Source organism: Hylaeus volcanicus, chromosome 2, assembly GCF_026283585.1.
Source record: "Hylaeus volcanicus isolate JK05 chromosome 2, UHH_iyHylVolc1.0_haploid, whole genome shotgun sequence".
Classification (NCBI taxonomy): Eukaryota; Metazoa; Arthropoda; class Insecta; order Hymenoptera; family Colletidae; genus Hylaeus; species Hylaeus volcanicus.
In genome coordinates this window covers 30,499,539-30,512,024 of record NC_071977.1, presented here as the reverse complement: position 1 = coordinate 30,512,024, position 12,486 = coordinate 30,499,539, and the positions used below count along the sequence as shown (strand labels likewise).

Here is a 12,486-nt window from a genome sequence, read left to right as displayed (position 1 = left end):
AGTCTCGGACAACATTTTCGCTAAGGAAAAACTTGTTTCAAATCACCCTCCGAACCACCTCGTTCAAGGACCACCAATATTTTTGGGACACCCTGTACTTACGAATACTTTAATCGACGCCAAGTACATGAAAAAATATACTCCACCGTGTATACTGGCGCTGGCGCTACCACGTATTTTTTACTCGTAAAACTACGATTCCAACCTAACCTGAAAATTCTTTCATTAATATCTCATCACGCCTGCAATATTTTCTAAATTTAAAGGCATTTTTCTCATGTAAATCGCACGTAAGGTTTCTAATAAAACCAAAATCAATCAAATCGGTCCATGTACAACTGAGATATCGTAATATCATGTCACGAGTCTGTCAGAAATTGTAGATTTTTCTTCTGTTCGATTTTTCGATTCGTTTTCTTCCATTCCCGCAGATAACGATTTACACGTTGAAAACGAAGAATACATCGATCGAACGTCCCGAAGGAATCAATGGTCGTAATCGATGATAGCGAATTGTTCTTGTTGGCCTTGTTTCAGAAAGTTTTCACGCCGAGCTACCTAATCATTAGAATAAAACCCGCGCAGAGCACGGTATCCGGGAAGTGACCCCGAGGATCCGACTACGTACGTTCGAATACATTAAACTTTATTTTCCTTCTTCGAATACGAAGACTTGTATCGAAAGGAAAACAAAGAGGGAGCAGGCGTAGCGCGTACGATTCGTTAATGCGACGCAACGTTCGCCGGAAAATATGGACCAGATATTCGTCGACGAGGAGACAGGGGAAAGCATTAGCTTGCCAGCTTCCGAGTACGAGATAAGACGGCACGTTGCCGCCGTGAACAATGTCGAAACGGGAGAGCCGGAGATCAGCGTGGTGGGAACGGAAACCAAGAGCCGACGGATGCGATTCCAGGTATTGAGAAATTGACCGTAACGAGAAACCTAACGTTAACCGATCACTATCAAATGTATGTCGTTTCTTTAATTTGTAAAGAAACAAAATTTAACGAGCCACGAAACGCGTAATTGCGTGCGATACTTGAAGTAGAGAGCGGTTGTAAAAATTTTAACCTTCCTGGATTCACGAGGACTTCAAATAGTAACCGAATTGTCGTAAGTTCTCCGTTAGCATCAGATTCGTACAACTAGAGTTAATAGAGATTTGAGAATGCGTTTGTTAATGTTTGTCGTAAAAGGTACGTAGAATAAACATGTATCCGTCTGACGCGATACTGAGACTAAGAGAAACGAGCGCGAAGGAAGCTTACAACGGTAATTAATAAATGGCAATTTTTCAGATCCCGAAAGAAGTTAAGGAAACGTTGTCGACCAAGGACGGTTCTCTAAAGAAGAGCGAGAATTTGATGGAGTTGGAGCCCGTTCCCGTTGGTACATGCTTCGGGCAAATACATCCGATTTGTTTGTTTCTGATGGCGCTCGTATGCTTCCGTTGGTTCTTGCCAGTCCTGTCGTTTCTGGAGCTGTCGTTACACATTTGGGCCCACCATAAAAACAAAGCATTGAAGAACGCCAGCGTTTATTTTCGTTCGCCGTTTCACGCGATATCGTCGGAATTCTGCGCGGTGTGCCAGAACGAAACCTGCATGGATCGCGTCGGTAAAATGCAGCAAATACGTATGCAAAAGATCCTGCGACATTGTAATTACATGAAGAGAGTCGTAACGTGAGAAATTAACTATTGTCACAGAAGCGCTGCGGCATCAATAGTAATTGTTTTTTCCTTCGCGGGAACACGAAGGAAATAAACGTTCCGCGTCCCAGGCATTGTTCCATCGTCTCGATAAAACAGAAACGTCGTATTGAACATAATCATTGAAAGTTACAAAGTTATTCGCGACTTTTATTAATTTAGACGGTATCATTATAAATCAATCGAATTTACTAACGCAAACGGAAGAAATAGAGAATAACAATTGGTGCGGGAAGAGGATTTTATATTGGGGATTTGTTTACCAACTATTAGTAACGATGTGGCGGTGAATACTCGGTACAAAGATCGAACGAATCTTTATTACCGTTCACGTTAAAATTACAGTAAGCCCTCCACTTACACGGTTGATTTATTCGGGAGTTTTACACCTACGATACATTTGGTACATTCGGAAGCACAACCGCGCAACTCGAGGACTCGCTGCGCTCCAAAGACGGGCGAAAATGTAAAAAAAAAAAAAAAAAATATATATACATATATAAGTTACTCTGTTAAGGCACACGCGAGTAAACATTTTACGTATCACGAGTTATATCAATTTTTGTCACTCGTTATTGAAACAATAAAACGTTACACGATCTTTCATTTTCTAAGTTTTTTAAAATAAAATTACTCAGTCGATACACCAGTTGCATATGATTGAACATAACCTATAACGCGTTGAACCTATCGCTAAAAGTTTACCCTCGAAATCATTAAAATGTACTATCCTAGCGTAACGCCAAAATTTCTCTCGTTGCGATTTGGCATAAAGCATTGAAGTTGCTCGAAAGATGAGCCCTCCAAAAGCGGCACTTGTTCCAGATATAGGCGGGATAATTGGGGCTCTGTATACCGTGAAAGATACGAGCAATCGCGCGTCCATTGAAATTACTCTCGCGATAGCTTACGATTAAATTTCGCACATCGGTGACGACTTGGGCTTCGTTTTCCACTTTCATCTGAAACAAAAACGCAGGATACGTGTTCAGCGTGCTTCGACGACCAAATGATACGTCATCGTAAAAGGTTCCATACTTGTTGCTTCGGATCGATATCTAATAGAACTTCTCCTTCGAAATAATTCCGAATAACGCTCTTCAATTGGTCGGATTTGTTGGTAATTTCTTCGTCGATTTTTAGACACTTTCTCACCGATCGCGTGCTGAATTTATGAAGCGTCACGCTAATTGTCTCGAGTTGCTGCAAAGCCGAGGTTTCTCGGGATTGTGCACGACTAAATAAAGCATCGAGCGCTTCGTCTAGCTCGTCTTCCCTAAGATCGCCAGGGGCTCTTACTCTTAAACCGAGTTTATCGTATCTTACCGAAATGGCCGAACGCTTCGAAGCTCCGTCAACTAAAAAATAAATAAAAGTTGGCTTTTCCTAATGCAATCAATTATTCCTACGAAATATATCATATAATTAATAGCGAAAACACACCTGTTTTCCATTCTAAACTTTTAAGATGACTCTTCACCACTCCGCTATCCCAACCGATAGCGGAAGCTATGTCCACGATTGGAAACTCGATAACGTTACTATCTTCATGAGAGATACCTTTTTGCAAATCTAGCGCTATCGCCATTGCAAGTGGCGGTGACTAAAATATTAATATTCGTATTACAAACGTAAAGTCTGTTGAATAAACAAATATAAAATACTGCGAATAATCACCGATTGTACAGCACGCTTTAGTCCTTGAGGCCCGTTATAACTCGACACTCTAGCTCTTACATACACGGAAGAAAGGACGGTGATAAATCGCTTAGGGTGTAGCTCGAGATAGCATAAAAGTGTTGAAATTGTTTCTTCGGAAATATCTAACGCTACGACTGTTTCGTCGACTGGCATAGCAACTTCATGGCCAGGACATCTGCAGTCGGCATTCTTCTCCCGCAACTCCGCGCACGAACACGGAATGAAAACTTTCTGAAGCAAACGCCTGATCGTATGTCTGTCTACCCCGTCTGCATAAATATGCCGACGTAATTCCCACTTATCGTTGTCTTCCTGCAAATTAATTAATTAGTAAATATAATTAAATCGAATAAATTGGAGTACGTTCGTTAAAGAATATCGCGATACCTTAGGATGTAAGAACAGATGACAGTGTGCCAGAAGCCCGTCTCGACCGGCTCGTCCGACTTCCTGAACGTAGCTTTCGAACGTGCCAGGCATGTTATAATGAACAACCGCTCGTATATCCGATTTGTTGATACCCATACCGAAAGCAACAGTAGCTACAACAATTTTCGTTAGCCCGTCCATGAACGCCTTCTGTACGATTTTCCGACGGTAGGCGGACAAACCAGCGTGATACGGCTCCGCCAACGGGGAGAGTTTACTGTTAGGTTTATCGACATTGCGGTCCTCCTGTTAAAGAGCATACAAGCACATGCAATTATCATATTACACGATCAAGCGACCAAAAGAAATAATAGAATACCGGTAAGGAAACTCTTAGGAGGCCAGCGATTCTTTCGCACTCTTCTCGACGAGTGCAATAAACGATAATCGAATTACACTCTCGGAACCTTTCGCTCAGCAACAATTCGATCAGAGCTTGATCTTTATTCTCGTCTTTAGAGACCGTCAGCAACAAGTTCCTCGGCATCGGAATATCTGAGATGACGCCCGCCATTCCGTCGTGTATATTCAGATGCTTCACTATGCTCTCGCAGGTAGCCTTTCTCGCGGTGGCAGTCAGAGCCAACACCGTTTTCACGCCCAACTTTTCTCTGAGAACACGACTGACCATGAGGTAAGAAGGACGGAAGTTGTGGGACCATTGGGAGATGCAGTGGGCCTCGTCTATGCACGCGAAAGCGATCGGTGGAAGCTGCCTAAATACGCCGCCGAAGCCGGACGATTTGTCGCCGGCGACCACGGCTTCCGGGGAAACCAACAGGATGTTCAGTTTTCCTTGCTTCAACCTTTGCAGCACGTTGTCTCGCACTTTCTGAGTTTGGTTCGTATGCAGACACGCCGCGGATAGGAACGACGGCACACCCGTCACTTGGTCGTCCATCAAAGACACCAACGGCGATATTACCAGAGTGATGCAATTGGAATGTTTGGAGTAAAGATACGCCGGTAACTGGTAGCATAAAGATTTTCCGGAACCGGTGGACAGAGTGACCAACGTCGATTGGCCGCTAAGTATTCTCATTATCGCTTTCTCTTGTCCGGGTCTGAAAGTCTCATGGCCGAATTTCCGTAACGTCTCGAACACTTCCGGTGGCGTATCGATGTACGATTGGTCGTCGTTAAGTTTATACAGCGCAGGTACAGCGGCAATCTCCGGGGGTAGTAACTTTGCTATTAAATCCTCGGGTATTTTGTGTCCGCATAGAGATTCTTCATCTTCGATGGGTTCCCATAAATCGTCATTCGCGATTTCATCCTTTGCGTCACTCTCTCCCTTGGAAGGCGACGACGAATCTTTTGTTTCGTTTTTCGTCTCGAAAGCTAACGACGGTTTCTGCGGCAAACGACCGATTCTATTAGAGTGTGCTATAACCGCATTTTGACTAGCCATTTGCTGTGCTTCTTCTAAAGTAGGGAACTGCGAACCTTCGTCTATCTCTTCCAATGCTATCAGATCGTCGCCCTTTCTATTTGGACAGTTCCTCGAAAAATGGCCGACGTCGCCGCATTTAAAGCAGGTCAATATACCGTGTTTCTCGACAAAGTCCGCCACCTCTAAACTACCGTCGCCAGACCCTAATTCTTTCTTCTTTTGTTTCCACTGATTCTTCTTGTACTTGGAGAAATTAAAGTTCTTCTTACCGCGGACAAATACTTTCTTTTTTAAATTTATTCTAACGAAGTTTTCGTTTATCTTCCCGTCGGACACCTTTTTCTCCAATTTCTCTTTGTCCGTTAATTTCCCTTTCGGTTTTGTAGGTACGGCAGAGCTGACTGTTGGATTATCGTTCGTTAAAGAAACTGATTTGGCGCATTGCTCGATAAGGTCTCCCCGATTACTTTTTCTAACGGCAAAACGCGGAACAGTTTGTAAAGTTTCTATCGCGTATATCGCAGGCTCTTTGTTTCTCGTATCTTCCGGATTCAACCCTTCTTCGGACTTTAACAAGTCTTCGTCGCTGACTGACGCGTTCTTTTTGTTTCTAGAGGACCTCCTTGTTCCAGCTGTATTCTTTTTCTCCTTTCTGGAATTCGTTTCCTTCGTTTTATTTTTTCTGCTACTACTTGGCCGTGTTTTCCTCGATACCTTCTGTTTTGTTTGTTTCTGATCGTTTTCATCGAAATCTGGATCGGAATCGTCCGATGAAATGTGTTTAATTCTTCTACGAGATTTACGATGGGATGGTTGTATTTCGGTGGATATTGTCTCCGAATTTTCATTCGTTCGCACGATCGTGTTTTTCGTTTCCGATACATATTTTTCTTCGTCGCTGCATTTATCCTTACCGTTGACCAAATTTGTAACGTTGCTTGTATTTTTATTGGTAATATCTTTAGAAGTTGTATCAACATTCCCAGTGGAACGTACGATACTTGTTTCACGTAGTAGTTCAACGGAAGTACTCGTACAGTTATCGACACATAACCTCTTAGCGGGGTAATTCTCTTGATCGCTAAGTCTTTTTTTAATGTTTCGAATACGTTTATGTCTACGTTCTTCTTCGGAATCGCTGTTACAAATAAAATCTTCGTCTTCCGATATTTGTACCGATTTAGTTGGCTCGAGCATTGGCACATCTTCCTTAGGGGATTGAATACTGGATTCCATAGATTCAACTCCAGAATCGCTCGTACCAGAGAGCGTCTGTAAATCGGATATCGAGTATTCCAAATTATTCTGTCTTGCACACCTTTCCAGCCAGCCCGAATTCAAATTTCTATTAACAGTATGACCTTCCATTAATTGCTGTACCGTGCTAATTGACTGAGTAGCACATTTGTGTTCTACGTATTTAACTTTTACTGGTTCACCAAACATAGGCGTCGTTATTTCGTTAGCATCAAGATTGTCTTTTTTACATTTGTCTTCATTCATAGTTTGTTCCGTATTCTTGCTTGTATCAATGTTACTATTTTTTTCAGATTTATTTTTTATCTTTGACGTAGATAATGATTTTCTAGGATTTCTTTTTGTGAAACTTGAACTTGTGAATTTATTTTGCGATAATTGAAAAGAAGAGGATTTACCTATAAGTAGAGTTTGTTTCTTTTTTGGCACTTGTTCGTTGCTCTTACTTAAGTGATCACCCCACACCCCTTTTATATTTTTGGGTTCAATTGTATCTGTTGTAGAATTGTTACTGGTAGGCTGATTTTCACAACAATGTGGATTTATGTTTTCTGCATCCGTCTTACCTACATTTTCCATACTTTTTTCTTTTGTAATTTCTATTCTGTCTTCATCTAGACTTTCAACATCCTTTTTATCTGTACTGTCTGTACTTTCCACATTCTCTGCTATCGATAATTTGTCATTATTCTTGATTTCTTCAACTGCTGTTTGCGTTAACGTTTTATCAGAAACATTGTCTTGCACTTCGTCAGAAAATGTAATATCCATGAGCGTTTCTTCCAAAGCACGCGTTTTCAATTTCCAATACATTTTGTACGATTCTTTAATTTTTATATCGGCCTCTTTGATATCATTCTGAAAAAATATAAATATACAGTATTAATTTGTACTGACATAAACTAGTCGACCGATACCGTCTAATAGCAAAACGAAATCGAAAAATCGTCACTGATATTCCTAAGTAACTTGATCTCAACGAATTTATACCTTAAATGTAAAAAAACTTGTCACGTACCTTATTAGGCTTGCGACCATATTTTTTCGTGAAGTCGCTTTCCCATAACTTGACACGAACTTTATATTTTTGATATTTCGTTTTGAAGACTGGATCCTCTAGTATTTCCATGGTCTCGAAAGGATTAGAAAAATTACAGTCATTTACAGTTTCGAAACGTTAAACTATCATATATTGGAGGTTAGGTCGCGCGATCGCTGACAGTCTCATGGAATCGCCCGCGTAAATACTGTACTTCCTCTGAAGGTAAGATCGCATGACGGCCGTAAAATCCTTTTACAACGTGGACTTTTTCGGAGTATAATTATTACAGTGATTATTATACTTATTTGTTGACAATGGAAATTTGTTTGCTCGGAATGGTTCAAACCAGTTACACAAAATAAAAATGAAAATGAAATGTTGACGATCGTTTACAGACGTGGCGGCCTTAAAATTGTACACGTAAGGTTGTTCGAAAGGTTTTAGAATCTAATACGTCCTTCGTTCGATAAAAAGAAATCGAACTTGGTTCCTTATCTTAATTTATCGGACCTATATGAGGTAACAGGCGATAGAATAGTAACAAATAGTAGGTAAGAATAGCGAGTATGTTTCTAAGTGTGAACCATTAGTTTATCTAGGAATATTATACGTTATTACGTATTGTATGTAGATTTTATACGTATTGTATGTTATTTACGCTGAATAGGTGACATTTGGGGTATATTTTCGAATTAACCAGCGCGCGGCGATTTGTTTACAAAATGGAGGTCCGGTTCCACGAGTACCGGTTAAGAGAGAGAGTCGACTATGATGCAATCACGAAAAAAGAAAGGAAGAGCGTAAATATGATCTCGCATTTAAAAAATTTTTAAAATTTTAGGAGGAGCTACAAGGAGGACGTTAGATGGGAAATGAATGAATAGGAATGGAGGACTCGCGTAGGAAAATTCTAGGCATCGCGTAGGAAAATTCGTTCTATTTTTAATTCCGCTAGGACTAGCCTCTCGGAGGGTGCAACGATTAAGAATGAAATATCGTTTAACCCATCTATCACGGCGTGAAATTGAATCTAGCGAAAAAAAGGACGTTTGGTGTACGTCGAGCTAATGCATTATTTGATCACTGATCGAATACGCACGCTTGCGCGGGTCGGTGATCGAACGGTGTCGCTAGCTGGCGGCGGTTGGTCGGATCAGTGTAAGGCAAGATGGCCGAGCGGTGGTGACGGGTCGTGGAATGTACGGCTGGAGAATTGGTGATCTCGGCTCAGCGCGGATGGCCTAGCGATGGCCGAGTTCAACATCGACATCGGCAAACTCCCGGAGGACGTGCGGGAGAAACTTGCTGAGCTGGATCTCGAGTTATCCGAAGGTGAGTAGGCGACCAGCTTTTCACGATGCGCCGCTACGCAAACCCTTTCTGACTCACCCCGTGACTGCACACCAGAGAAAGAATCCCCTAGCCCCCTTAGTTGATAAAATCGATAATACCTTCGCTGTTGCCGTTTTGCTCCCCCGTAACCGTCTACGGCAGCCCCTGGAAAATCTTCTCGTGCCCCAACCGAGCGTTATCCAATTCCCTGTCAAACGTTGCTTATACCAGAGGGATTTGGAATTCCTCCAAACGTGTCCGTTCCGATCGCGACACTCGAGTGTCCCTATCGACCGCGCCTCGCTCCGTACGCGTACTTCGTCGCGATTTTCTTTTCGACCACCTACGACCGCCGATCCTTTGACACTCTTTTCGATACATTTTTAATTAACGACGACACTCGGCTACGATCACTATCGACCGTCGCCGTCTGAAACGAATCTCGCGAAACCTGTTCGTACCCATCGTTCGAAACCGGTGGCCAGTATATCGGGATCGAATTTCCCGATAGAAACGGGATTCGTTTACGCCGATTATTCTATAAGTGTTTAAACGATTCGACGTCTCGGAAAGAGAGTTGAATACGTTCGGAGTGAAATACGTTCGAGGAACGCGAATAGTTACTTCGCATGGCGTACGTCTCGAAACCCGAATGTGCATGGATGTCCTCGAAGTTGTCTCGATGAATCGTTCGGTTAAACGATTCCACTTTCGGCGTAAAACGACCGTTTCGTAACGATCTCTCCGGCGAAGTGAAAAGTCGAAATATGGAAGAACGGTTGGATGGAAATAAAAGTATAAAAGTACGGATACAAGAATCGGACACGCACGATTAACCCACGGTCACCGAAGTTAATGACAAACCGACGTATGAGAAACTTGCGGTATAGAAACGTTAATTACGGGTATAGTCGAAATACGGGTCGTGTACAATGGTTCGCCGGGGAAAATGTACGATGTCCTGCGAAATAAAGAAGCGCCGGTCGATGATTACGAACCTAACCAAGGATATTGTGAAATTCGGTCGCGACGAGAATCTAATTGGGACGCTAGAGAATCGAATGCTCGGGGAACTCGGATGTTGCGGGAGGATTTTTTTTAAAGAGGTTAGGATCTGGGTAATCGACGCTCCGTAGAAGATGATAAACGTGTAAACAAACGAATGTAACGACGACGAGACCGACAAGGAACATATCCAACTGTGGTCCAAAGTGGTCACAGATTTTGTAAAATGTAATTTCTTCGTAACAAACAAACTTTTTCTTACATTATTTTAAGAGATACAAAAATTTATATAACGACACAAATTTTCTCCTACTTTTTCAATCCCTGACCTTGCGATTGGGCAGCTATAAAAAAAATACGTATAGTACATGTACTAAAATTGGAACGATACAGAGAATTTTTTTTAACGAAGAAATAAAATAGAGACCAAGTACGGAAGGGTGAAAGTTTAAAATGAAATGTAAAGAATGACGAAGGAATGGATGGATGAGAACAAGAAAATCATATGAGTTGTAAGAAATGTTAAAAATAGTTAAAAATACATCACACAGTAGCGTAATAAAGATGTAAACTTTCCTTTAACACTTTAAATAAAAACGCGAACGATTTTGATGAAACTTGGTGGGTACGTTAAGCAGGTGAAAATAAGGGATACGTATTTTTTTATAGCTGCCCAATCGCAAGTTTAGGGGTTGAAATCACCCTTTGAAGTTTCAGCAGAAAAATGCTATCTCGAAAACTACGATAGATATAAGAAATCTTCTCGGGGAAAAGTTTCATGACGCAATGGGGTGAAACACAAAGTGGTCACAGATTTTGTAAAATGTAATTTCTTTGTAACAAACAAACTTTTTCTTACATTATTTTAAGAGATACAAAAATTTATATAACGACACAAATTTTCTCTCCTACTTTTTCAATCCCTAACCTTGCGATTGGGCAGCTATAAAAAAAATACGTATCCCTTATTTTCACCTGCTTAACGTACCCACCAAGTTTCATCAAAATCGGAGACGGACGGTTGGATACGTTCCCTCGTGAGATAAATCTACGAGAACACACGACGTTTTTCAACGACTCTAACAGAGTTCGCTACACGGTGGTCATTTGTGTTTGAAGTCCTATCTTTCGTAACGAGCCATCGACCGGTTTCTCGTGTCGTCTCCGAATACTTGGCACACTTCGAACAAGCATAGAAAAACTGACGCGATTTCGACGTTCAAGTTTCGTAGTCCATTAGCTCGGCGTTCGAGAGACTGAAGTGTTTTCGAGCACGAGGTAGCGTCAATTTGGCGGCTGCTATAAATTAGCGACGTCGCGTACAACGACAGTCGCATGTGTAGTAGGTCATCTCGCGAGTGCTGCGACTTTTTTCGGGACGCGTTCAAGATGCGAACGAGTTAGTTTTTGTTAATCGCTCGCCCCTTGCGTTATATTCGACCGCGCTGCTTTCGGACAATTTGTTACAATATCCGTCGCAATTTACCTAAATTAGCTACTTAACCCTTTGCTAACTTTTGGGTAATAGTTGGTTAATGGCTCTGGAATTCAATTTTTAATTGTTTACCGTCGGTCAGCACATTATTTAACCGTTTGACTGCTACGCGACGCGAAAGCGCTGCGTTCATTTGTCTCGAAAACGGAAAAAGCGCTCTTGCGCTGCGAGTTTCGGTGTGTCTTGACAATGTCTTTCAAAAGCAGCAACGTCAGGAACAGAACACAACAACGAAAGGAAGCAACATCGAGTGAAAATACGGTCCCGCGGTTTTCGAGCGTTCTTGCAAGAATTGCTTAGCAGTGAAACGGTCAACCTCCAACAACCTGGGTTGACGGAATATTTCAAAACGAACGGACTCCTTAAAATATCTCACGAGCGCGTCGTCGTTTCAGCAGACTTCGCATGGGTGTCTCGTGGCAGAGTGCGTCTCGTCGTTACAGGTGTGAAGTTTCGAGTCCGCTTCCCGTGGCCTCTTGACTCGCTGGACGGCCCGCTTATTTGCATTCGCAGTTAGAAATTGTTACACCGAGAGGCAGACCGGTTTCTACGTTGCAGTCCCTCGGCCGAACGGTCGTCTCGTTCGTTCGCGATTTAAAGGGATCCGAGATCATTTTTCATGGCCGTTCGCTTTTCGCACGAATGGCCCTCCTCCACGTGGAAAAGTACAGGCCTCGGAAATACTGACATTCGCGGTTTTTCGGGCCCCTTGTCCGCGTAACAGATAGACAATAGATAAATGAAATTATCCCCGTATTAGATTTGGACATACTATGGACATTTTTTTAGCTATGTGAACCTGGCATCCGACTTTTCAAGAATTAATTTCTTTTATGGAAAATGATAGTATTTCGTTGGTACTTGATTGTACCACCAGTAGTTTCGTTTGTACCTTCATCGATTAATAAATAAAAAGAATTGCAAAAATGATCGGCACCCGACATTGAGATTTTTTAAATCTGTTTTTTCCCTGTTCTTTAGAATCGTTTGTACCGTTATTCGTTTTGTTTGTACTTAAATAGTTTCAATTTTACAAGCAATTGTTGATACGCGTAAGGGTGGAATTCGTCAATTTTCAAGATTCTTAAAATCTGTTTTTTCCCTGTTCTTTAGAATC

At 41.9% G+C, this 12,486-nt stretch overlaps 3 protein-coding genes across 8 annotated transcripts in view; 2 read left to right on the top strand and 1 right to left on the bottom strand.

Moving 5' to 3' along the window:
- Positions 1-2,316, top strand: part of LOC128872475 (uncharacterized) — a 4,941-nt gene extending 2,625 nt beyond the window's left edge. The window contains exons 2-3 of the mRNA XM_054115210.1: positions 538-917; positions 1,303-2,316. Of these exons, the coding sequence (XP_053971185.1) occupies positions 753-917; positions 1,303-1,692 (555 nt within the window). The 5' untranslated portion in view covers positions 538-752 and the 3' untranslated portion in view covers positions 1,693-2,316. The remainder of the gene's footprint in view (positions 1-537; positions 918-1,302) is intronic.
- Positions 2,014-7,770, bottom strand: LOC128872467 (ATP-dependent DNA helicase Q4). The gene is made up of 7 exons (XM_054115185.1): positions 7,514-7,770; positions 4,165-7,353; positions 3,804-4,091; positions 3,393-3,728; positions 3,159-3,318; positions 2,754-3,073; positions 2,014-2,677 (listed from the first exon to the last, which is right to left on the bottom strand). The coding sequence occupies exons 1-7, from the start codon at positions 7,622-7,624 to the stop codon at positions 2,447-2,449; spliced, it is 4,635 nt and encodes a 1,544-aa protein (XP_053971160.1). The 5' UTR covers positions 7,625-7,770; the 3' UTR covers positions 2,014-2,446.
- Positions 7,771-8,634: 864 nt separating this feature from the next.
- Positions 8,635-12,486, top strand: part of LOC128872466 (disco-interacting protein 2) — a 45,363-nt gene continuing 41,511 nt past the window's right edge. For all 6 annotated transcript variants that reach the window (XM_054115183.1, XM_054115182.1, XM_054115184.1 and 3 more), the window contains exon 1: positions 8,635-8,869. In XM_054115183.1, the coding sequence (XP_053971158.1) occupies positions 8,785-8,869 (85 nt within the window). In that variant the 5' untranslated portion in view covers positions 8,635-8,784. The remainder of the gene's footprint in view (positions 8,870-12,486) is intronic.